The 22,582-nt window shown below is 40.6% G+C and overlaps 1 protein-coding gene across 7 annotated transcripts in view; it reads right to left on the bottom strand.

The window, feature by feature from the left end:
* Nucleotides 1-2,349: 2,349 nt before the first annotated feature.
* Nucleotides 2,350-22,582, bottom strand: part of peli1b (pellino E3 ubiquitin protein ligase 1b) — a 50,656-nt gene continuing 30,423 nt past the window's right edge. For all 7 annotated transcript variants that reach the window (XM_072581567.1, XM_072581571.1, XM_072581569.1 and 4 more), the window contains 5 exons: nt 19,536-19,665; nt 17,267-17,368; nt 5,139-5,336; nt 4,849-5,037; nt 2,350-4,530 (listed from right to left, as the gene is read on the bottom strand). In XM_072581567.1, coding sequence (XP_072437668.1) covers nt 3,967-4,530; nt 4,849-5,037; nt 5,139-5,336; nt 17,267-17,368; nt 19,536-19,665 — 1,183 coding nt within the window. In that variant the 3' untranslated portion in view covers nt 2,350-3,966. The remainder of the gene's footprint in view (nt 4,531-4,848; nt 5,038-5,138; nt 5,337-17,266; nt 17,369-19,535; nt 19,666-22,582) is intronic.

Here is a 22,582-nt window from a genome sequence, read left to right as displayed (position 1 = left end):
CAACTCATCAGCGATAGGACGTACAGTCCAGCTCAGTCTCCTTCCCATTCCATCCAACTTGTCTCAGGCTTTCACCTCCTCCTCTATTCCCTTTTCACTTTATGGACTCATTTAGTTTTGTTTTGAAAGAATTCAAGCAATTCGCTCCACTATTTTTTTGTCACCTGCAACCCCTCACTCTTTCAGTCCCATAACATTTTTATCTGTGCTTTCGTTACTTTTCCCATTCTTTGAGAAACTCTCCTGGTTTTCTCTATTTTTCTCGACTAGTTTCTCACTCAGTCTTCAACCAGGTCATCCTCTATTTGTCATTCAAAAGGTTATGTCACTTAATGCCAGCTACATCACAGTAGCACTTTAACCCCCCCATCTCTTCCAATATCAGTGGATCAGTTTGGGTTTTTTAAAATATTTACAGATGTTGTAGAAGCATTTGGGATGAACTGTGATAAAGGGATCTTTTTATTTAACATTTCAAATGCAGTCACAACTCCAGTAAAAATATACACTACTAAACCCAAACAAAGTGTAACATCATGACCTAACTAGTAAGTGTATACCAATAATTCTCCTCACTGTTACCAAATGTGTGAATCAGATTGTGGATATATAAAAGCCAATGAAACTTGCCAGACTGACTGCTACTCAGGACAAAAGCAATTGTTGCAACATACATTAAGGGGAAAGTGGAATAGAGATGGGTCACTTAGCTCAGGTGGCTGGATAGCTGGTTTGTGATGCAAAGTGACACCAACAGAATGGGTTCAATTCTTGCACCAGCTGAGGTTACCATGAATTCTGGATCCTCCTTTTTAATCTCTCCCTTCACCTGAGGCATGGTGACCCTCAGGTTAAACCACCTCCAGTCATCTCTCGATCAAGAGGGTAGCCCTATGATCTGGTAGGACTGTAGTGTTATTTGACTTACCATGAAAAGAATTTCGGCAACTCCAACCATTTCCACCTCCCACTCCACTCCTCCCACCATACAAAAACACACACATATGAATAAGATTGACAACAGACAACTAGTTTAACACAGGTGTGTGGAACAAGACTGAAGCAGGACAAGCAGAATTCTGAAGCTCAAAAGTCCAGACCACAAAGACGAGTTGCTGTTGTCTGTATAGTGATGGTTGTCTTCCAATTCAAATGGTTAATCAAGTGAATTTCAAATTCATCCAAGACAAGAACTTTTAAGCTTTCTTAGTTTAAAGAGAAATGGAGATTTCTTGTCTGCAGGCTCTGGACGTTTCTTTCAGTCTGTTGCTCTTTGAACTTGCAGCTTCTTAACTCGCTGCAGCTTAATCAGAGGGCCGTTGTCAATCAGAATTTCCTCAAGTCAAGATTCTCAATGCTGTTCAGTTTCAAATTCTTCCTCATTGCTTCCAAAAAACATTGTACTGCACAGCTCAATAATATATAACACTTGATCTTCAAGTTGTAAAACTTTCTTGCTATTCCAGTTATAACAGCCAGACTTGCACTTCAGTTTATAATCCCAACACAAAAACAGAAAACATGGTCTAATACTTAGAAATTGCCACCTTTGGAGAAAATTGTCTGCAGCTCAAACTGTGTAAATTTAGTTTAGTAGAATCACAGAATGGCCACAAGTGACCATTCAGCCCATCATTTCTATGTCAGCCTTATACTTCAGCAAATAAAAACCGAAAGAACTATGGATGCTGTAAATCAGAAACAAAAATAGAAATTGCTGGAAAAGCTCAGCAGGTCTGGCAGGATGCGTGGCGAGAAATCAGAGTTAATGTTTCAAGTCCAGTTACCCTTCCCCAAAACTGGCTTCCCACTGCCAGACCTGCTGAGCTTTTCCAGCAATTTCTATTTTTGTTTAGGTTGAACAACTTATCTCATACCATTATCCTGCCTTTTCCCTGTAGCCTTGAAAATCTAGTTTTTGAAAGCTTCTGCTTCTTTGGCAAAGTTCAACAACATTATGTTCTCTTTTATTACAATTGGGCCAGTCTACCGAAGGCATTAATGATACGGCAAACGTCAGCTTCTAAGTCCAGAATGTACTACTTAATTCATTCTTCCAGTGGATGGTTTGACATAGCATTCATTAAACAGTGGAAGTGGGTGTTGCTGTGAAAGGAGGGTGGTAATCTACAGAACTAGCTGCACCTGAAATTGACCTTGTGACTTGTGAAGACACAAGCACGTTGATTAAAAACCAGATGCTTTATATCCTTAATAGAACTGTTTATGCCAACAGCAACAAATAAACATGACTGCAATCAAGTTTTTTTTAAAATCCATATATTTGTGCAACATAGAATCACTTACCAAATTTATGCTCAAACAGAATTCATGAATGAGTACGGAATCCACATCTTAAACCCTGAGACAGTTTAATGCACTACTGTCAGTATTATCCATCAGAGCTAGGAAATGTTGCATTACAAGTAACTGATAATGTTGTGGCCACATTTACATATTTGTCCCTTTTTCTGCAGTGGATGTAAATTGAGAGAGTGAGAAAACAAGTAAGGGAATCAGACAAGGTAGAGAACACAATACATTAAAAAAATACATCAAGTAAATCAGCTCAAATTTGAGAGATTATTTAACTCGTTTATGTTAACAAAAGGAGCTGATTCAGCATTTCTTTTCTTCTAAAATTTGCTCTGTAATGAGAAGGTTTATTCTATACAGTAAACTGAATTAAAGGGCAGCAATATCATCAAGTTAAAGGGACAAAGTTAATAATTGCTCAGGGTACAAGTTAGTTGACCAGAATCAGAGAACAGTTTTGCACATCCCAAGATAATATGACTCCACAAAATCAAGACTTTATAAGTTAGCATTCCATATATGCTAAGCGTCCCCTACAAATACCTAAAGCTACATACATTTCAGGCAATAATTTAGTACAAAAGACCCGACAGAACTTGAAAGCTGCAATACAGTAAAATAAGCCAGCTTCACACATCCTCAGTTACAGCTTGGAAGTAGTTTAACAGGTAAGCTTGTGTAAACAATTACTGTAATGAAATTCAAGGTGGTACACCTTTATTACTGTGACAGCATGTCAAATGTTATTTTGGCACAATGACATGGAGCACTGGCCATTATTGGGATGTTAAATGCAGACACTTGCACAGAGCTAGCTTTATGCAATTACATTACAGTAGCCTGTTATTACTTTGTAGTAAATAGCTACAAAATATTCAGTGTGCCCAATTCACACGCATTCTTACCCCTAGCCTACTGCTACTGAATAAAACACATGAGGCTTTGTGAAGTTGCATCTACCTTGGGTCTCAACTGTAATCAACAGATCAAAGATCTGTTAATGTTACCTGTAATTAACTCTGCTGATATTCCTTTGGAAGCTAGAGGTAATTATTCTGCCCAACTCCTGTTACACAGACACTACAAGGATATTGCAGTATCTTATAATGATAGCTCAAAGTAAGAAATCAAACCTTTTGTTCCTAAATTTTAGGATTAAATTCTTTACACAAATGGTGTTGAAACAAGGTGTATTTTACTGGATCATACTGCAGCTTCTATGACTAATAGACTATCTTATCAAGTTGCATTAGATTTATTCAGCCTATTACAAATTAGATCGAATCAGCTAAAAATGAATCCATAGTTTATTAAAGCAACACAATCTTCAAATCTTATAACTGGTACTGTATTTGTGAAGAGGACCAACATAAGAGTTGTTCGTTTGTTTTAAATATTTGGGCAACAAGTTTCTGTATTTCAAAATACTTGTGTTTAAGAAATGCAGACATATCAAAAGCAGTTCTGTAGACAACATCAATGAAAACGAGGTTTCTTTCCTCAAGAAGGACTACGAAGTCAGGTTATGTTCCAGAACAGACAAAATCCAAAACCCATGGAATTCATTATAGAAAACTAGCTTATAATTCTCAAAGATATCAAATGTCTTTCTACGATCTGTTTTCCCCTGCAGTTAATAAAGTTGTGTTCTTAGTCAAGAGGTCCCTGGAAAATAAGTCTAACATATCCTTGTTCCCCAGTGAGTTGAGTGGAACAGAAAGGACAGGCTGCATGGAAAGTGTGGGTGCCATGAGGAAGAGGGATTTGGGACCAATAAGTTGTAGTCTTTTCTGAGCAAACATGTCCACAAGGGCTGAACGCATGAGTTGGAGGTCCTGCATCAACATAAAATCCAGCCTCGCTCCCCAGCCACAGTGGAACATATGGGCCCAGTGATCGGCACATAGGACACTCCCTCTCTTTTCCATCTCTCTCATCCTTGTTTCCCCAGTTATGAAAGCCATGTACGTGTCCACAGTTAAGATACACCCATGGTTGTTTCTCATCTACATCTTTCCTTTTCATACTGGGGAAGGCCAGTGTATTAAACCCAACCGGACACTGTGGCCTGGCTGCATTAATCTCCTGACGAAGGGCTTCCAGATGTTTAACAGTTGGAGTGTGAGCGAGTCCCTCTGCTGTGCGCCAAAGTAGAGTTGCTCCACACAGATCTATTAAAGAACCATCTTGCAATACATTGGTTTCATTCTCAACCTGTGAAATAAAAACAAAAAGGGAATCAGAAGAACGTATTGTGGAGAGGTAATTTGCCATATCATACTCTGGCAAAAAGAAACTGATTATAAACGCAAGTCAGCAAAAAGCTGAATCTAAAGTTAAAATGCATCTAGGCTTGTGGAAAAAGTTCAGTATTAAAGAAACAGTGGCTCCCCAGCCAGCAGTATGGTGACAAACAAGTGGCAGAACGTGTGTGGATTATTCAAGTTTAAAATCCTACTTCTTTAACTGAGTACTTCATTCAATTCAAGAAGTCTTCCTTATTGTCTCAATATCTTTTTCTGAGTAACTAACCATTCTTCCTCGCTGTTGAGCCGACCTAGTTTCTCTCAGGGTAAAAACATTGCCACAGACAGATATTTCTCTCCAGACTCCTGGCTTGGAATCTTCTGTAAAACCAAGTCTTGGATGCATAACAAGGACACCATTTGTGGTTAAACCATCCATCTGACCATCAGAGGTTTTCCATTTGGCAGCCTTCTCCTGAAAGAGGAGCAGGAGAAAACAAAAATGAGTCTCCACTGGGCGAAAGCACTTCAAACCCAATATCATACAGTCAACAGCTTACTTTCAATTTGACTTACTCCAAGAAAAATATTCTTAAATGAGTCAAATCCAGCTGCATATATCCTGGCAGTGTAGGGAAGATTCCTTTCACATATAATACGACAGGCAAATCGGGATATAGTGCTTTGAGCAGACTGAGTATCAGCATTACTCTGACTTCCTGGCACAGTATCCGTCACCACAAAATCAATTGGGCTCTCCGTTGAACGGCCAATCTAATAAAAGACGACAACAACAAAAATACAATTTCGTAAATACAATTCCCTCAATCAGCAGTCATTATCATCATCTTACAAACTTGTTAGTATTAGATGTTGAACTGACAGTAACCATTAGGCTAATTCTAAGTGGTGCAGCACAAACTTAGTTGTGACATGGGTCCCTTAATGCTTGAGCACAAGAATGATACTTGAAAACTGGGGAGGTGCATACAAAGGCAAAGGTAAAGCACAAGCTCAATCGGAACATACATTGTAGATCGTAAAAAAATCAAAGCTTAAAAATTAAACAAGATCAAGGGGAGTAATTCGCCAGTCAAAAGGAAGAAAATATTAACAAATCTTAAGAAAGAAAGAGTTGATATAGCTCTCCTACAGGAGACACATCTGTTGGATAAAGAACACTTGAAATTACGACAGGGTGGATTTGATCAGGCCTTTTTTTCTTCTTTTAGCTCAAAAAGCAGGGGAGTTGTTATTCTTGTTCGGAAGAATTTCCCTTTCAAAATCCTAAATCAGATAAAAGACGAATCTGGACAATATATTCTGATTAAAGCCCTTATAAATGGAGAGGAATATGGGATTTTAAATTTGTACTGCCCCCCGGCACACCCCTTTAAATTTATAACGGAAGCCTTCTCAAAATTGATGGCTCCTGATGCCCGTCATACAATTATAGGGGGAGACTTTAATAGGATTCCTAAGAGTACTGCAGGAGTATCTCCCAGATCTAGACAATTGGTGGATCTGAACAAAGAATTAGGATTAGTAGATGTATGGAGATGTCTTCATCCACAGGGCAGAGATTTTTCTTTTTACTCCAATCCACATAAATGCCATACCAGAATTGATATGTTTTTTGCCCCCTCGATTTTTTTAAATTCCATATCATCCTGTAAAATAGGTAGTATAACAATTTCCGACCATGCTGCTGTATATATGGAAACCAAGGCGAGGAATAATGGGACATCCCCTCGGCATTGGCGTATGGACCTCTTCCTAATGAAAGATAGTAAATTTGTAAAGTACTTTTCTCAAGAATTTAAAACTTTTTTAGAAATTAATTTAGGTACGGCTAGCAACCCATCAATGATGTGGGAGACCATCAAAGCTTACATGCGAGGTTTGATCATCTCCGACTCAGCGACCCAGAAAAAATTGAAGGGAGAACAACAGCGTCTGCTTGAAGCTCGCTTAAAAGCAGCTGAAACTGCATACGCTGATAGACCTTCTATTATTAAATTACAAAGGATTATGGCTCTTAGGACAGCTCTAAACACTACACTTACTCAAACGGCTAAGAGGGAAATATTATTTGCAAAACAAAGGTTATATGAATATGGCGACAAACCGGGTAGATACTTAGCATTTCTTGCAAAGAAAAAAAAGGCCCCTCAGACCATTACGTCTATCAAGGAAAGTACGGGTATTTTGACTCATGATCATAAAAAGATTAATGCAATCTTTAGAAAATTTTACTCTGATTTATATAAATCGCAGGATTGTGAAGACAGGACTAGGAGGATGCAATCATTTTTAAAAAATTTGACCTTTCTGGGTCTAACTCCGGAACAGGTATCGGTCTTAAATGCTCCCCTAACAGTCCAAGAAATACTTGATGCAATTAGGCAACTTCAGAGCAGTAAGGCACCGGGCCCAGGTGGTTTTCAAGCTGAATTCTATAAAGAATTTACAGAAATATTGGCTGGTCCACTTATGGACATGTATAACTATGCATATAGTCAGGGCTGTCTCCGCCTTCGCTGAAAGAGGCAAATATCTCTTATCCTTAAAAAAGGAAAGGATCCAGAAGATTGTACGTCATACGGACCAATATCCTTGCTAAATGTAGATTTTAAAATCCTTTCTAAAACGTTAGCACTGAGACTAGAAAGGGTACTGCGACATATCATAAAGGAGGATCAGACGGAGTTTATTAAGGGCCGTAGATCATCCAATAGTATTAGAAGGGTTTTGATTATGATTCAAGCCTGTCATCAGGGAAAGATACCAGGAGTAGTAGTTTCATTAGACGTGGAAAAGGCATTTGATAGGGTTGAATGGTCATATTTGTTTTACACATTGGAAAGGTTTGGCATTGGAAAGGTGTTTACCAAATGGGTCTCAACATTGTATAGTGATCCCAAAGCAGTTGTGGTTACCAATGGATTAGGTTCGGATAGCTTCAGTGTGGGTAGGGACTGCTGTCAGGGATGTCCTCTCTCGCCATTGTTATTTATACTAATAATTGAATCACTAGCAGAAGCTATACGAGCTGATCCTAATATAATGGCCCCGAGGATTGGTACGGGTAAACATAAAATTACCCTTTATACAGATGATGTTCTTCTATTCCTCAGTAATCCCTCTGATGTCTGTACCTCGCTTAATCCAAGTTATTAATACATTTAGCGCATTCTCAGGCTATAAAATTAATTTCTCAAAATCGGAGGCTATGCCAATGGGTGGCCTTGCTATGATACCCCACTTAGTGGACGGATCCCACTTTCCCTTTCGGTGGTCCCTGGAGGGTTTCTTATATTTAGGTATTTTCATTACCCCAGTATTTGGTCAGTTATACAAGGCTAACTTTGTGCATTTACTGGAAAGGATAAGGCAGGATCTCCAGCGATGGAGAGACCTTCCAATTTCCTGGCTGGGTAGAATAGCACTAATTAAAATGAATGTCCTGCCCCGTCTCCTATACCCTATGAGAATGTTTCCGGTGATGCTGCCAAGGCTGGCTCTACGTAAATTATATGGCTGGTTGGGTTCCTTTATCTAGAATCATAGACAGCCCCTCATTAAACTGAAGAAGCTACAGCTTCCACAGGCAAGGGGAGGATTGGATTTCCCAGATTTTAGGAAATATCAGTTAAGTTCCTTATTAAGTTACATAGCCGATTGGGTCTTGTTTGATCCACAATCAATCTGGCTGGACATCAAGGCTTCTCAAGTAAAATGCCCACTTATTAACCTTTTATTTTCAGACAAGAGGAAAATCATTACGGATCACTGTAAAAACCCTATAATACTAAATACAATTAAAGCTTGGAATATAATGCTGCAAAATGAGGGCAACTCACATAAAACATCCCCCTATGCTCCGATAGTGGGAGCATGGGGATTCCAACCGGGGTTTACAGACGCCACTTTTAAACTCTGGAGATCCAGGGGTATCTCATGTCTAGGGGACCTATTTAAAGAAGGGGTCCTGATGTCTTTTGAACAGCTGCGTCAGAAATTCGGATTAACTAATGGAGACGTCTATCGATACTTCCAAATTCGAGACTATATACAGAAGAAGACTATGTTATTAGATAGTCTTTATAAATCAGATAGAGAATGTAGTGTCCTACGACCAGTGGGGGCACCCTCCGTCAGTACTATTTATCATTTCCGACATGATGAAGTATCGGGAGATATGGAGAATCTGCTTAAAACATGGGTTCAGGAATTGGGACTCTCTATAGAAACGTGGAATGACATTTGGGAAAACGCCAGAAGAATCACCATCTGTAACAGAACTCAGGCTATCCAGCTGAAGATACTTCATATGGCCCATATAGCACCGGATCAATTGGCAAAATTTAAGGCAGGGGCATCTCCAATGTGTCCCAAATGTAAAATAGAGGTGGGCACTCTTGTACATTGTCTATGGACCTGTCATAAGATCCGTAGATACTGGACTAAAGTAGCAAGTACCCTGACAGAAATTTTAGGAACGGAAAATAAAGTGGACCTCGTATCTCTCCTTTTGGGCTTTTCGAACTTATCCTCCCTGGACACGCATGGGAAGAGACTATTTTCTATTCTCTCTTTCTGTGCAAGGAAAAATATTTTGGTAAATTGGGTGGCTGAGGGCCCCCCTGGACTTTCAAATTGGCACAGATTAATTATGGAATGACTCCCTTACAAATATGACTTCCTTACAAATATGGTGCACCGAAAGACCGAATTATTTTATAAAATATGGCAGCCCTTCTTGAATTATATGAATACAGATATTTCGGCCATCCTAACAAGGGCTTTTATTTAATTGAGATTACGAACCTGGCTGGTCCGGGGCCCCTTGGGAGAGGAATCCCGCACGAATACGGGTTTTGTTACATTTGATGTTAACATATTCCGAGCATGTATCTCACTCACTACCCAATTTCTACGTTATCCACTGGTTTTTTTTCTCTTTCTCTTATTTGAATAATGTAAGAGACCTAAATATACACTCTGGTTAGTTGTAGATTAGATTAGTAGTTAGTTGAGTTTTGCTTATTTTTCTTTTGTTAAATTTTGGTTATTATATATTTAAGATTTAATTGTATATCAATGTTTGTACTTGAGAGTTTTGTTTATTTTTGTAAACTTGTAAAAATGTTAAATTTCTAATAAAAATATCTATTAAAAAAAAAGAAATTAAACAAGAACGAAAAATGAAGCAAAAATATACAGCAAGATACAACATCTGAAAAAGAAAATTGACAGGTTACATTTCGTGCAGGGTATTTAACAGAAGGTACTTTCCATATGTTTTCAAACTATTCTCATTTTCTTTTGAATTAAAATGCTTATTCTTCAGAAACCAATGCAGAATAAAATGATCCAAGCAGAGCTGTGTGCTCCAAGCCATTTACACCATGGAAGTGCAACACCAGTCTTAACTGGAAGGACTGACCATTTCCAGTTTTCCTGCCAAGATGGAGAACCTAGTTAGAAAGTTCAACTGGGATCAGCCATCTCAAAGAATAAATTTGAATTCAGAGAGCGACAGTTTAGGAAACTTGAAAGTTCCTCATGATAATCTAGATACAATATTTGGCACTGCAAGGTTACTACCACAGTCTGTTCCAAGACACCAAAACAAAACTTTGTCAAGACTATACTCAAGAAGGATTTTGAACCAAGATCCAGGACACGGGCCGTGTTGGAATTACCCACTTGGCAAGCAATCCAGAACACTGGGTTTGCACAGTTGAGATAAAGCATCACTGAACCAATCTTTCACTAGAAAGTATTAAAATGCACAGAAGTCAAAAGGATCTTATTCTTGATGAAGAGCATGCTCATCACCAGCTGCATATTGATGAATTACTGTCTGCACACTGAACTGGAATTACTTTTGATTGAAGAGCCATATCAAAGCATCCATCCCAAAGACAGATAGCCAGTCTTCTGAATGCAATATTTGAATCCATTTGGAATTTTTCACGTGAATGAGAACTCTTGATACATGAAACTTTGTGATCAAGTCAATATTTTACAAAATACAAACCTATCAGTTGCGTGATAATCCATCTTTTTAACCTGGATAACGTTCTTGCAATACACCTTTCATGAAATCTTTCACAGAATTTTTTTTAAAAAGCCCAATGCTATGCGCTTCAACTACAATTCCTTACAGATGTAGCCACATGGGATTGAGAACTATATTACCATTTACATTGTTCATCAAAATCAAATTGGACCTAGTCTCAGTGATAGCACGCAACAGAGCAAACAACAACCCATGAATTGGAGTCTCCCTACTTGTGCTCACAGGAACAGTGCAGCTAATTGTTATCAGTGAGCTGAACATTTTACATCATTCCTCAAATGACCAACTTACTGGACAACAGAATTAATAATTCAGATAGCCATTTGTAAGAGACCATAGTTTTTCTTATCTTTTTTGTGACTATAAATTGAATGGAAGTTGGACTACTATGCAATTGAAATATCAGGAGAGTTTTGCAACTTGAAAATCAAGTGCGACATACTTTTAATCTGTGAAATACAATGTTAGTTTTTGAAATAGTTCAAGGAGAATTCTAGATGGAGTCCTTGAGTAAAGGAAATTCTGTTTGATGATCAGCCTCTGGTTGGTTGGGCTGCAGCATTAAAAACGTATGTATCCACACCAGCAGAGAAGGAGACGTTTCAGGATGGTATGAGGAAAAGTTGCAATACATTATCCTATTTACCTCCTTATAGCACTGAAAACAAATGCTGACTGACTGTATATTTCAGGCTAAAACACAAATCAAATCACACATATTGCAAGATAAATTTACATAAAAGTAAAATAAAGTCGAACACCAAGTTCAACATTATTTTCAACAATGAACACCAGAATCTGGAGTTATTTTGAAATGTTTCGCAATTCAGATTTCTTCACTCAGATCTTATGATCTACATTAGGAATACTGCTGTTTCCTACTGCCACTTAGAATTCCATCCCATCAGTAGTAATTAACAACATGACATAATTTATGGTAAAAATTGGTGGCAGATACATCTAGTCTTCACAGCATTCAATATCTTCTTTTGTATGTCATTTATATAAATGATGTAGATGAGAACATAGAAGGTGTGGTTAGTAAGTTTGTGGATGACACCAAAATTGTTAGTAAAGCAGACAGTGAAGAAGATTTTCTAAGGTTACGAAAGGACCTTGATCATATGGGTCAATGGGCTGAAAAGTGACAGATGGAGTTCAATCTGAATAAATACAAGGTATTGCATTTTGGTACAACAAACAAGGGTAGGACTTATACAATTAATGGTAGGGCCTTGGGTCGTGTTGTAGAACAGAGGGACCTAGGAGTACGGGTGGATTATTCTTTAATATTTGCATTACATATAGACAGGGTGGTTAAAAAGATGTTTGGCACACTTGCCTTCAATGCTCGGTCCTTTTGAGTATAAGGGTTGGGACATTATGTTGAGGTTGTACAATACATTGGTGTGGCCTCTTCTGGAACACTATGTCCAGTTTTCATCCCCCAGTTAAAGGAAGGAAATTATCAAACTGGAGAGGGTTCAGAAGAGATTTACCAGGTATGGAAGGTTAGAGTTACAAAGAAAGGCTGGAATGTTTTTCACTGGAGAATAGGAGGGTGAGTGGTGATGTGGCAGAAGTTTATAAAATAATGAGAGGTATAGGCAGCGTTGATGGCAGTTGTCTTTCTCCTGAGATGGGGAATTTTAAGACCGGGGGCACATTTTTAAGGTGAGAGAATTTAAAGAAGACTTGAAGCAATTTTTTTTTAAAACAGAGGGTGCTTCGCATGTGGAATAAACTTCCTGAGCAAGTGGTGGATGTGGGTACAAATACAATGTTTAAAAGACATTTGAATGGATACATAGAGTCAGAGAGACATACAGCACAGAAACAAACCTTTTGGTCAACTCATCCACGCCGACCAAATATCCTCACCTAATCTAGTCCCACCTGCCAGCATTTGGCCCATATCCCTCCAAACCCTTCCTATTCATATACCTATCCAGACGCCTTTTAAATGCTGTAATTGTACCAGCCTCCACTACCTCCAATCTGGCAGCTCATTCCGTACATGCATCACCCTCTGCATGAAAAAGGTGCCCCTTTGATCCCTTTATATCTTTCCCCTCTCACCCTAAACCTATGCCCTCTAGTTTTGGACTCCCCCAACCCAGGGAGTCTATTTATCTTATCCATGTCCCTCATGATTTTATAAACCCCTATACGGTCACCCCTCAGACTCCGACGCTCCAGGGAAAACAGCCCCAGCCTGTTCAGCCTCTCCCTGTAGCTCAGATCCTCCAACCCTGGCAACATCCTTGTAAATCTTTTTTGAACCCTTTCAAGTTTCACAACATCGTTCCGATAGGTAAGAGACCAGAATCACATGCAATATTTCAAAAGTTGCCTAACCAACGTCCTGTACAGCCGCAACATGACCTCCCGACTTCTGTATTCAATACTCTGACCAACAAAGGAAAGCATACCAAACACCTTCTTCACTATCCTACCTACCTGCAACTCTACATTCAAGGAGCTATTAATCTGCACTCCAAGGTCTCTTTATTAGAACATAGAACATAGAACATAGAACAATACAGCACAGAACAGGCCCTTCGGCCCACGATGTTGTGCCGAACTTCTATCCTAGATTAAGCACCCATCCATGTACCTATCCAAATGCCGCTTAAAGGTCGCCAATGAATCGGACTCTACCACTCCCTCGGGCAGCGCATTCCATGCCCCACCACTCTCTGGGTAAAGAACCCACCCCTGACATCTCCCCTATACCTTCCACCCTTCACCTTAAATTTATGTCCCCTTGTAACACTCTGTTGTACCCGGGGAAAAAGTTTCTGACTGTCTACTCTATCTATTCCTCTGATCATCTTATAAACCTCTATCAAGTCACCCCTCATCCTTCGCCGTTCCAACGAGAAAAGGCCGAGAACTCTCAACCTATCCTCGTACGACCAACTCTCCATTCCAGGCAACATCCTGGTAAATCTTCTCTGCACCCTCTCCAAAGCTTCCACATCTTTCCTAAAGTGAGGCGACCAGAACTGCACACAGTACTCCAAATGTGGCCTAACCAAAGTCCTGTACAGCTGCAACATCACCTCACGACTCTTGAATTCAATCCCTCTGCTAATGAACGATAATACTCCATAGGCCTTCTTACAAACTCTATCCACCTGAGTGGCAACCTTCAAAGATCTATGTACATAGACCCCAAGATCCCTCTGTTCCTCCACCTGACCAAGAACCCTACCATTAACCCTGTATTCCGCATTCTTATTTGTTCTTCTAAAATGGACAACCTCACACTTGGCAGGGTTGAACTCCATCTGCCACTCCTCAGCCCAGCTCTGCATCATATCTAAGTCCCTCTGCAGCCGACAACAGCCCTCCTCACTGTCCACAACTCCACCTATCTTTGTATCATCTGCAAATTTACTGACCCACCCTTCGACTCCCTCCTCTAAGTCATTAATAAAAATTACAAACAGCAGAGGACCCAGAACTGATCCCTGCGGAACTCCACTTGTAACTGGACTCCATGCTGAATATTTACCATCTACCACCACTCTCTGACTTCGACCGGTTAGCCAGTTTTCTATCCAATTGGCCAAATTTCCCTCTATCCCATGCCTCCTGACTTTCCGCATAAGCCTACCATGGGGAACCTTATCAAATGCCTTACTAAAATCCATGTACACGACATCCACTGCTCTATCCTCATCCACATGCTTGGTCACCTCCTCGAAGAATTCAATAAGACTTGTAAGGCAAGACCTACCCTTCACAAATCCGTGCTGGCTGTCCCTTATCAAGCAGTGTCTTTCCAGATACTCGTAAATCCTATCCCTCAGTACCCTTTCCATTACTTTGCCTACCACAGAAGTAAGACTAACTGGCCTGTAATTCCCGGGGTTATCCCTATTCCCTTTTTTGAACAGGGGCACAACATTCGCTACTCTCCAGTCCCCTGGTACCACCCCAGTTGCCAGTGAAGACGAGAAGATCATTGCCAACGGTACTGCAATTTCCTCTCTTGCTTCCCACATAATCCTAGGATATATCCCGTCAGGCCCGGGGGACTTGTCTATCCTCAAGTTGTTCAAAATGTCCAACACATCTTCCTTCCTAACAGGTATCTCTTCTAGCTTATCAGTCCGTTTCACACTCTCCTCTTCAACAATACGGTCCCTCTCGTTCGTAAATACTGAAGAGAAGTACTTGTTCAAGACCTCTCCTATCTCTTCCGACTCAATACACAGTCTCCCACCACTGTCCTTGATCGGACCTACCCTCGTTCTCGTCATTCTCAGGTTTCTCACATACGCATAGAATGCCTTGGGGTTATCCTTGATCCTATCCGCCAGGGATTTTTCATGCCCTCTCTTAGCTCTCCTAATCCCTTTCTTCAGGTCCCTTCTGGCTATCCTGTATCCCTCCACTGCTCTGTCTGAACCTTGTTTCCTCAACCTTATGTAAGCCTCCTTCTTCCTCTTTACTAGACATTCAACCTCCCTCGTCAACCAAGGCTCCCTCACACGACCATTTCTTTCCTGCCTGATCGGTACATACATATCAAGGACACGTTGTATCTGGTCCTTGAAAAAGTCCCACATTTCCACCACATCCTTCCCTGACAGCCTATGCTCCCAACGTATGCTCCTCAAATCCTGTCTTAAAGCATCGTAATTTCCCTTCCCCCAATTGTAAAAACTTCCTTGTTGTGCGCACCTATCTCTCTCCATAACCAAGGTGAAAGTCACAGAATTGTGGTCACCATCACCAAAATGTTCACCCACTAACAAGCCCACCACTTGTCCCGGTTCGTTACCGAGTACCAAATCCAATATGGCCTCCCCTCTGGTTGGACAATCTACATACTGCGTTAGAAAAGCTTCCTGGACACACTGCACAAACACTGCCCCATCCAATCTAGTTGATCTAAAGAGCTTCCAATCAATATTTGGGAAGTTGAAGTCGCCCATGACTACGACCCTGTGGCTTCTGCACCTTTCCAAAATCTGTTTCCCAATCTGTTTCTCCACATCTCTGCTGCTATTGGGGGGCCTATAATAAACACCCAACAAGGTGACTGCACCTTTCCTATTTCTGACTTCAGCCCATACTATCTCCAGAGGCAGATCCCCCTCGAACTGCCTTTCTGCAGCCGTTATACCATTTCTAATTAGCAATGCCACCCCCCCTCCTTTTTTACCACCCTCCCTAATCTTACTGAAACATCTGTAACCAGGAACCTCCAACAGCCATTCCTGTCCCTCATCTATCCATGTTTCCGTGATGGCCACAACATCGTAGTCCCAGGTACCGATCCACGCCTTAAGTTCACCCACCTTATTTCTGATACTCCTTGCATTGAAGTATACGCACTTGAGCCCATCTCTGTGTCCGCAAGTAGTCCCTGTCAGTGCTACCTTCTCCACAGCCTCCCTACAGTCTTGGGCATCCTGACACACAGCTAGCTTACTTGCTGGACTACAAGTCCGGATCCCATCCCCCTGCCAAATTAGTTTAAACCCCCCCAAAGAGTGCTAGCAAACCTACCCCCCAGGATATTGGTGCCCTTCTGGTTCAGGTGCAACCCGTCCTGTTTATACAGGTCCCACCTTCCCCAGAATGCAGTCCAATTGTCCAAATATCTGAAGCCCTCCCTCCTACACCATCCTTGCAGCCACGTGTTCAACTGCACTCTCTCCCTATTCTTTGCCTCTCTGTCACGTGGCACCGGCAACAACCCAGAGATGACGACTCTGTCTGTCCTAGCTTTTAGCTTCCAGCCTAACTCCTTGAGCTCTTGATTGACCTCCCCACCCCTCTTCCTACCTATGTCGTTGGTGCCAATGTGTACCACGACTTCTGGCTGCACACCCTCCCCCTTAAGGATTCTGAAGACACTCAGCAACTCTCCCTAGGACCTTTCCATTAAGTGTATAAGTCCTGCTAAGATTTGTTTTCCCAAAATGCAGCACCTCACATTTATCCAAATTAAACGCCATCTGCCACTCCTCAGCCCATTGGCCCATCTGATCAAGATCCTGTTGTAATCTGAGGTAACCTTTTTCGCTGTCCACTACACCTCCAATTTTGGTGTCATCAGCAAACTTACTAACTGTACCTCCTACGTTCACAACCAAATCATTTATATAAATGATGAAAAGTAGTGGACCCAGCATTGATCCTTGTAGCACACCACTGGTGAACTGGAAAGGTTTGGATGGATATGGCCAGGAGCAGGCAGGTGGAGAACTAGGTGAGTTTGGGATTATGCTTCGCATGGACTGGTTGAACCAAAGGATCTGTTTCTGTGCCGTATGACTCTATGACTCTATGACTCTAAAAGCAGCTTTTATAATGAGTTTATTTCACAAAAAAAACTACACTTGGTAACCTCAAATGTCAGAGATCAGCACATCCTGTACCATGAAGATGCTGAGCCTTTAATCTAAATTACGTACATCCTTTTAAGGTCCTATTTTAAAAACATTTAAAATATTGCAGCCTAGCTGATTTATATGAAAATACATAAAAGATAATCAGCTGTGGAATTTTAACTAGGCCAAAGTCATATTCAACTACCTGCAATGTTTCACTTGTACAAGAACATTAATGCTTAATAAAACAGAACACAAGTTACCTGGAACATATCTGTATTGTTGTCATGTGTATATTCTACCACCACTGTCTGAGCACGTGACAGTGTATATGAAATACTGTGTTGGTCCTTGTTATTTATCGCCTATTAAAAAATTAAAGAAAGACTATATTAAACAAAAGGAAAATGATGAGATTAAAGAAGTACGTTTCCAGCAAATAGATCCACTTTCTTGCAACCTTTAAAGATAGCTCAGATTTTTGAGCTTTCACATTACCAAACCATTCCAGTTAAACTGGGATGATCCTGTCCACACAGATCCTACAACAATCACCACTTCCACCATCTCCATCAGGTTCACTGGAAAAATGGAAAGAGGACTGCAATTTTATCACCACTACTTTCAGTCCATCAACAACTGCCAAATGATATATCACATTCATCATCAGTCTCTTTCTTAGTAATTGTGTTCATTCCTTTCATAAACTCCTTAAAATGTTAACAACGGTTTCCTTCTTATTTGGGGGTATCATGTGGAGAAGCTGGAAGCATGGATACCTTGATGCCAACCAACAATCTGGAGTTCAGCCAGGTGATTGGACTCCACTTGCCCCCAATCATATTGAATGGTGTGAAAGTCTGGTGCCTTTCAATGAACAGCCAGAATTTTCAACACAACGGAGATGCATCACGAGCAACTCCTTCAATGCCCAAACATAGGTTTCAGACGTTGCTATTACGCACAGAACAGTGACACTGAGAAAAAAATAAGTGCATCTAGGTATCAAGTATCAATTAACTTTGTAACCTTTGGGGGGGGGGGGGGGGGGGGGAGCATCATAGCCAATCTTAAACTTGTTCTTATTTGACATGTTCTCAAACTGTTCAGCCAGGATTAACTGGACTGTTTCTCATTCGCAGCCCAGGATTCACTAGAGGTCCTTAAACAGTACTTTCCAAAACTATCATCCACTTCCACCCAGAAGGACAAGGGCTGCAGATGCATGGGAACACCATCCCCCTACAAGTTCCCTTCCAAGCCACTCACCATCCTGACTTGGAAATATATCACCATTTCTTCACTGTCACTAGGTCAAAATCCTGGAATTCCCTCCATAAGGGCATTGTGGGTCAATCACAGCAGGTGGACTGCAGCAGTGTAAAAGCCAGCTCCCCACCACCTTCTCAAAGGCAACTAGGGATATGGAAATAAATGTTGGCCAGCCAGTGACGCCCACTCCCACAAATGAATAAAAACAAATGCACTCCACAATCTGGGTACAAACCAGGAATGTTAAAGATCTGTAATGTGAATTTGCACAGAAAGTTTAAACATATACCTGTTAAACCAGCAGGACATCCCTCCCATTGCCAGTCTCAAAAGGTAAATGGGAAGAAAATGAATTTGAATTCATCTGCTTTCAGCCCCCAGTGAAAAAAGTGCTGATGCAGGAAAAGCTGGAAGATTTGAATAGTATCTACAAAAAGCACATCACTCTTCTGCTAAGAAATCCACCCACATTTAATTTATGTGGCATCACAGAGTGAGGAACATGCCAAAAAGATGTCAGAACTTTATACTTTCAAATCAGCATCATTAATTAAACTCAAAATGAATTACTCTGATCACTGAACTGTAAGAAGTGACATATGTTACCCTGTAACTTGCATTCAAATTATGCTTGAAACAAAAAAAATCAAATTTACAACACATTTTCTGACCTAATGTGGACTATGGGGAGCTGACTCCAAACAATGGTTCCACAATCCACTCAATTTCTTGACATGAACTTTGCGACATTTAGATCATTCTAGATTAAATTTATTATTTTTTGACCCCCATCTCTTTTTATGGGCCCTAGTTTGTTTTTCTTTCTTCAGTAGAAAGAGTATAGATAAGACAGACTTAGTCTTAGGTCTGAATATTGCTATTAACTTTCTACCATTGAAAATGGTGCACATGAATGTAGCACTGGAATTAATATGAAATAAGACTCCATCTGTGCAAAAATTATTTTTTCTTCCTTCCATAACACATTAATAATTTCAGAAGTTGGCATGAAGTTTCATCTGTCTCAGCCCACTGATTTCTTCAGTACAAGTTGGAAATATCGGTCCAGTGAATCTCCCAAATCTCCGGTTCTCTTTCTCACTAAAACAAGCTCCAAACGAAATACAAAGAAATCACACCCACGAAGAGGGAATGGTTTTATTTTAACCCACTATGCCTTTTTAGTGTTTGCAGCCTAAGAGAGTTCAGGATAAACAATGTTCCAGTGTATTCATCAACCAAAAACTGCATTTGAAGTACCTTCTCTGCTTGAGGGGTACAGGTAACATGCACTGTACTTGGTTTCACACCATTTGGCTTTGGCCTTTTAAACAAAGCAAATCTGCTTTTTCTTCGTCCTCGGTCTCCATTTGGGAGCGATCCATTGTACCTTGTAAGACAGAAGGAGAAATCTAACACTTGAAAATATTGCAATTAAATATTTACAATTCAAGCTAAACCCCAAACTCTGGTTACTGTAAATAATTAAATTCTCTCCTACTTTCAGGGCAAGTTTCATTAGATAGATTAACTCTTCAGGTGCCAAAAGTTCACATACCGGATTCTTTTGTTTCAAATTTAAACCAGTACAGATAATACCAGAAACATATTGCATAGGCATAATTCAGCAGTGCATCTTTTACCATGACTGGACAAGTTATTTAACTAAAAATACTTTCAAGACATTTTACCTGCGGAACAAAGTCGTCAAATTTATCCACACCCCCCACATGTCCCAGGTAACAGAACACATCACCTCCATCCTAACACATCTGCACAAATGACGTACAAACATCAGGCATTTAGAGTATTCTATAAACTACAATCTTAGAAATATTAAAAAAAAGCAATGGCACTGCAAAAATATGGATCTGACTCAGTTATTGAATCAAGCAGCATCTATGTTAATAGGTGTCAACAAGTGAAGCTGCCTGTATCATTGAAGTCTTCATTTCATAGGAGAACTGCCCCACATATCTCACATCAATAAACACAAAATAGGAATCCACTGAGTAACAAGTTCACATTCCCAAAAAGCACAAGGAAAATGGAAAGAGACTTTGGATGAAAAGAGGGGGACAAGTTGGAAAAACTATTACACTTATTGGTTACATGTCACCGTTTTCCAGATAGGAGTGAAACCAAAACACTGGTTATCTACAATCACACTCAAGCCACAAGTGCTATCCTACCAAGGGATTTTCACCAGTCTTTAGTTACAAAATTGTTTCAAACCACAAGGAATGCTCACTATGCTCTGCTATCAGGATACAATAAGTAACAGTAAGAGATGGCAACCATTAAAAAAACACTGATGAAGGAGAAATCGAAAAGGATGAAGTGCTAAATTGCATAATGCTTTGCACTTCTTTCCCTTTCAGGGCCTTCTAAGAAGCTACCTCTTCAAGCTCACGATTACCAAAATGGAAGATGAGCAAAGGAGTGGAGGGCAAGGATGAAGAAGAAAAGCAAGCCAAAATGGGCGTCGAGAGGCACATCATCCCAGCTGTTCAGATATAAAGCATATCCTATTTAGTCTGTTATTAAACAGACTCACTGATCAAACAGTGCATAATTTTGAAGAGATCAACAAATCAATGCCAAATCTTAAATATCATGTAGATAAACATAGAGAGAGAGAGAGAGAGAGATGTACAGGATGGAAACAGACCCTTCGGTCCAACCCATCCATGCCAACCAGATATCCCAACCCAATCTAATCCCACCTGCCAGCACCCGGCCTCTCCAACAAAAAAAAGCGTAAGTGTCATATTGTAACAAGGAACTATTAATGTACAAGGATATTCAAAAACAGAACAAATTTAAAAATAAAAGAAAAAGAACAAACTGAGGATGCTGGAGATCTGAAACAAAAACTGAAATTGCTGGAAGATCTTAGCAGGTCGGGCAGCTTCTGTAGACAGGAATCAGAGTTAACGTTTTGGGTTAAGTGACCTTTCTTCACATTCAAAGACTTTGTATCTTAATGCAGAAAGCATTCCGAATAAGGTGGACAAATTGATGGTACACATCAAGGGAAATGAATTAGCCATTACAGAAGTATTGTTATAAGAACATCAAAACTGTACAGTGGCTCACTGGTTAGCATTGCTGCCTCACAGCACCAGGGTCCCAGGTTCGATTCCCACCTTGGGCGACTGTCTGTGTGGAGTTTGCACATTCTCCCCGTGTCTGCATGAGTTTCCTCCGGGTGCTTCAGTTTCCTCCCACAGTCCAAAGATGTGCAGGTTAGGTGAATTGGCCATGCTAAATTGCCCGAAGTGTTAGGTGCATTAGTCAGAGGGAAATGGGTCTGGGTGGGTCCTTCCCTCCCCGGAGGGTGGGTGTGGACTTGTTGGGCGGAAGGGCCTGTGGCCACACTGTAGGGAATCCAATCTTAAAAATAACTGGGAGCTTTAAGTTCAGGACATTTGACCTTTCAGAGAAACACAACGGGAGGAACAGGTGGTGGGTGGGCATTATTAATAAGAGTTGAAGCGAGGCCAGATGAGAAAGATGACCGAGGCTCAAATGTTGCAGTGTCCATTTGGGCAGTGGTAAGAAACAAGGGAAAGATGACATTGGTATGAGTGGTATACAGAACCCAAATAAAATAACTAACCTTCTCACCAGGGCATTCATTATGGAAGCAGACATGATCAACTTGAAAAAGAAGAGATCAGGTTGCCCACAGAAGCTCTCAATCTGACCTTTTTCCATGGCAACATGATGGGGAAGGTCAACCTAGGATAAGGCAACTCCAGGACCTTTGACAGTCATAGTACAGTCTAACAGGGTTGTGTTCCAGCACTGACACTCTGACATATTCTTCTCCTGATGAAGATCTTATGCTTGAAACCTCAATTCTCTTGCTCCTCGGATGCTGCCTGACTGACTGTGCTTTTCCAGCACCACACTCTCGACTCTCATCTCCAGAATCTGCAGTCCTCACTTTCTTCCACATTCTTCTCTTTGCTGCTGTCACCGATCTTCAGGTCATTTTATAGTGGGTACCTACCTGTACACAGAGGAACCCCGGCTATCCGAATATTGGATTACCTGGCAAGGTCGCAAGGTCCCAATGCTTGGCTAAACTTATGTTTTCCAGCATTCGATTTTCCGGAATTTGATTAACTGAACAAAATACTCCCCGCCTGTGTCTTTCGGATAATCGAGGTTCCTCTGTACCAGAACTGACTGAAGGTTGTTCAGCCATGCTCATTTGAGATCTAAATCAAAGGGTGCCTTGTTCTTAAAGACCGGCTTGGCACTGATGATGCAGTATGAATAGTTGATACAGAAGAACA

Source organism: Chiloscyllium punctatum, chromosome 11, assembly GCF_047496795.1.
Source record: "Chiloscyllium punctatum isolate Juve2018m chromosome 11, sChiPun1.3, whole genome shotgun sequence".
Classification (NCBI taxonomy): domain Eukaryota; kingdom Metazoa; phylum Chordata; class Chondrichthyes; order Orectolobiformes; family Hemiscylliidae; genus Chiloscyllium; species Chiloscyllium punctatum.
The sequence above is the reverse complement of the archived record's forward strand: the minus strand, read 5'-3'. Positions and strand labels throughout refer to the sequence as shown.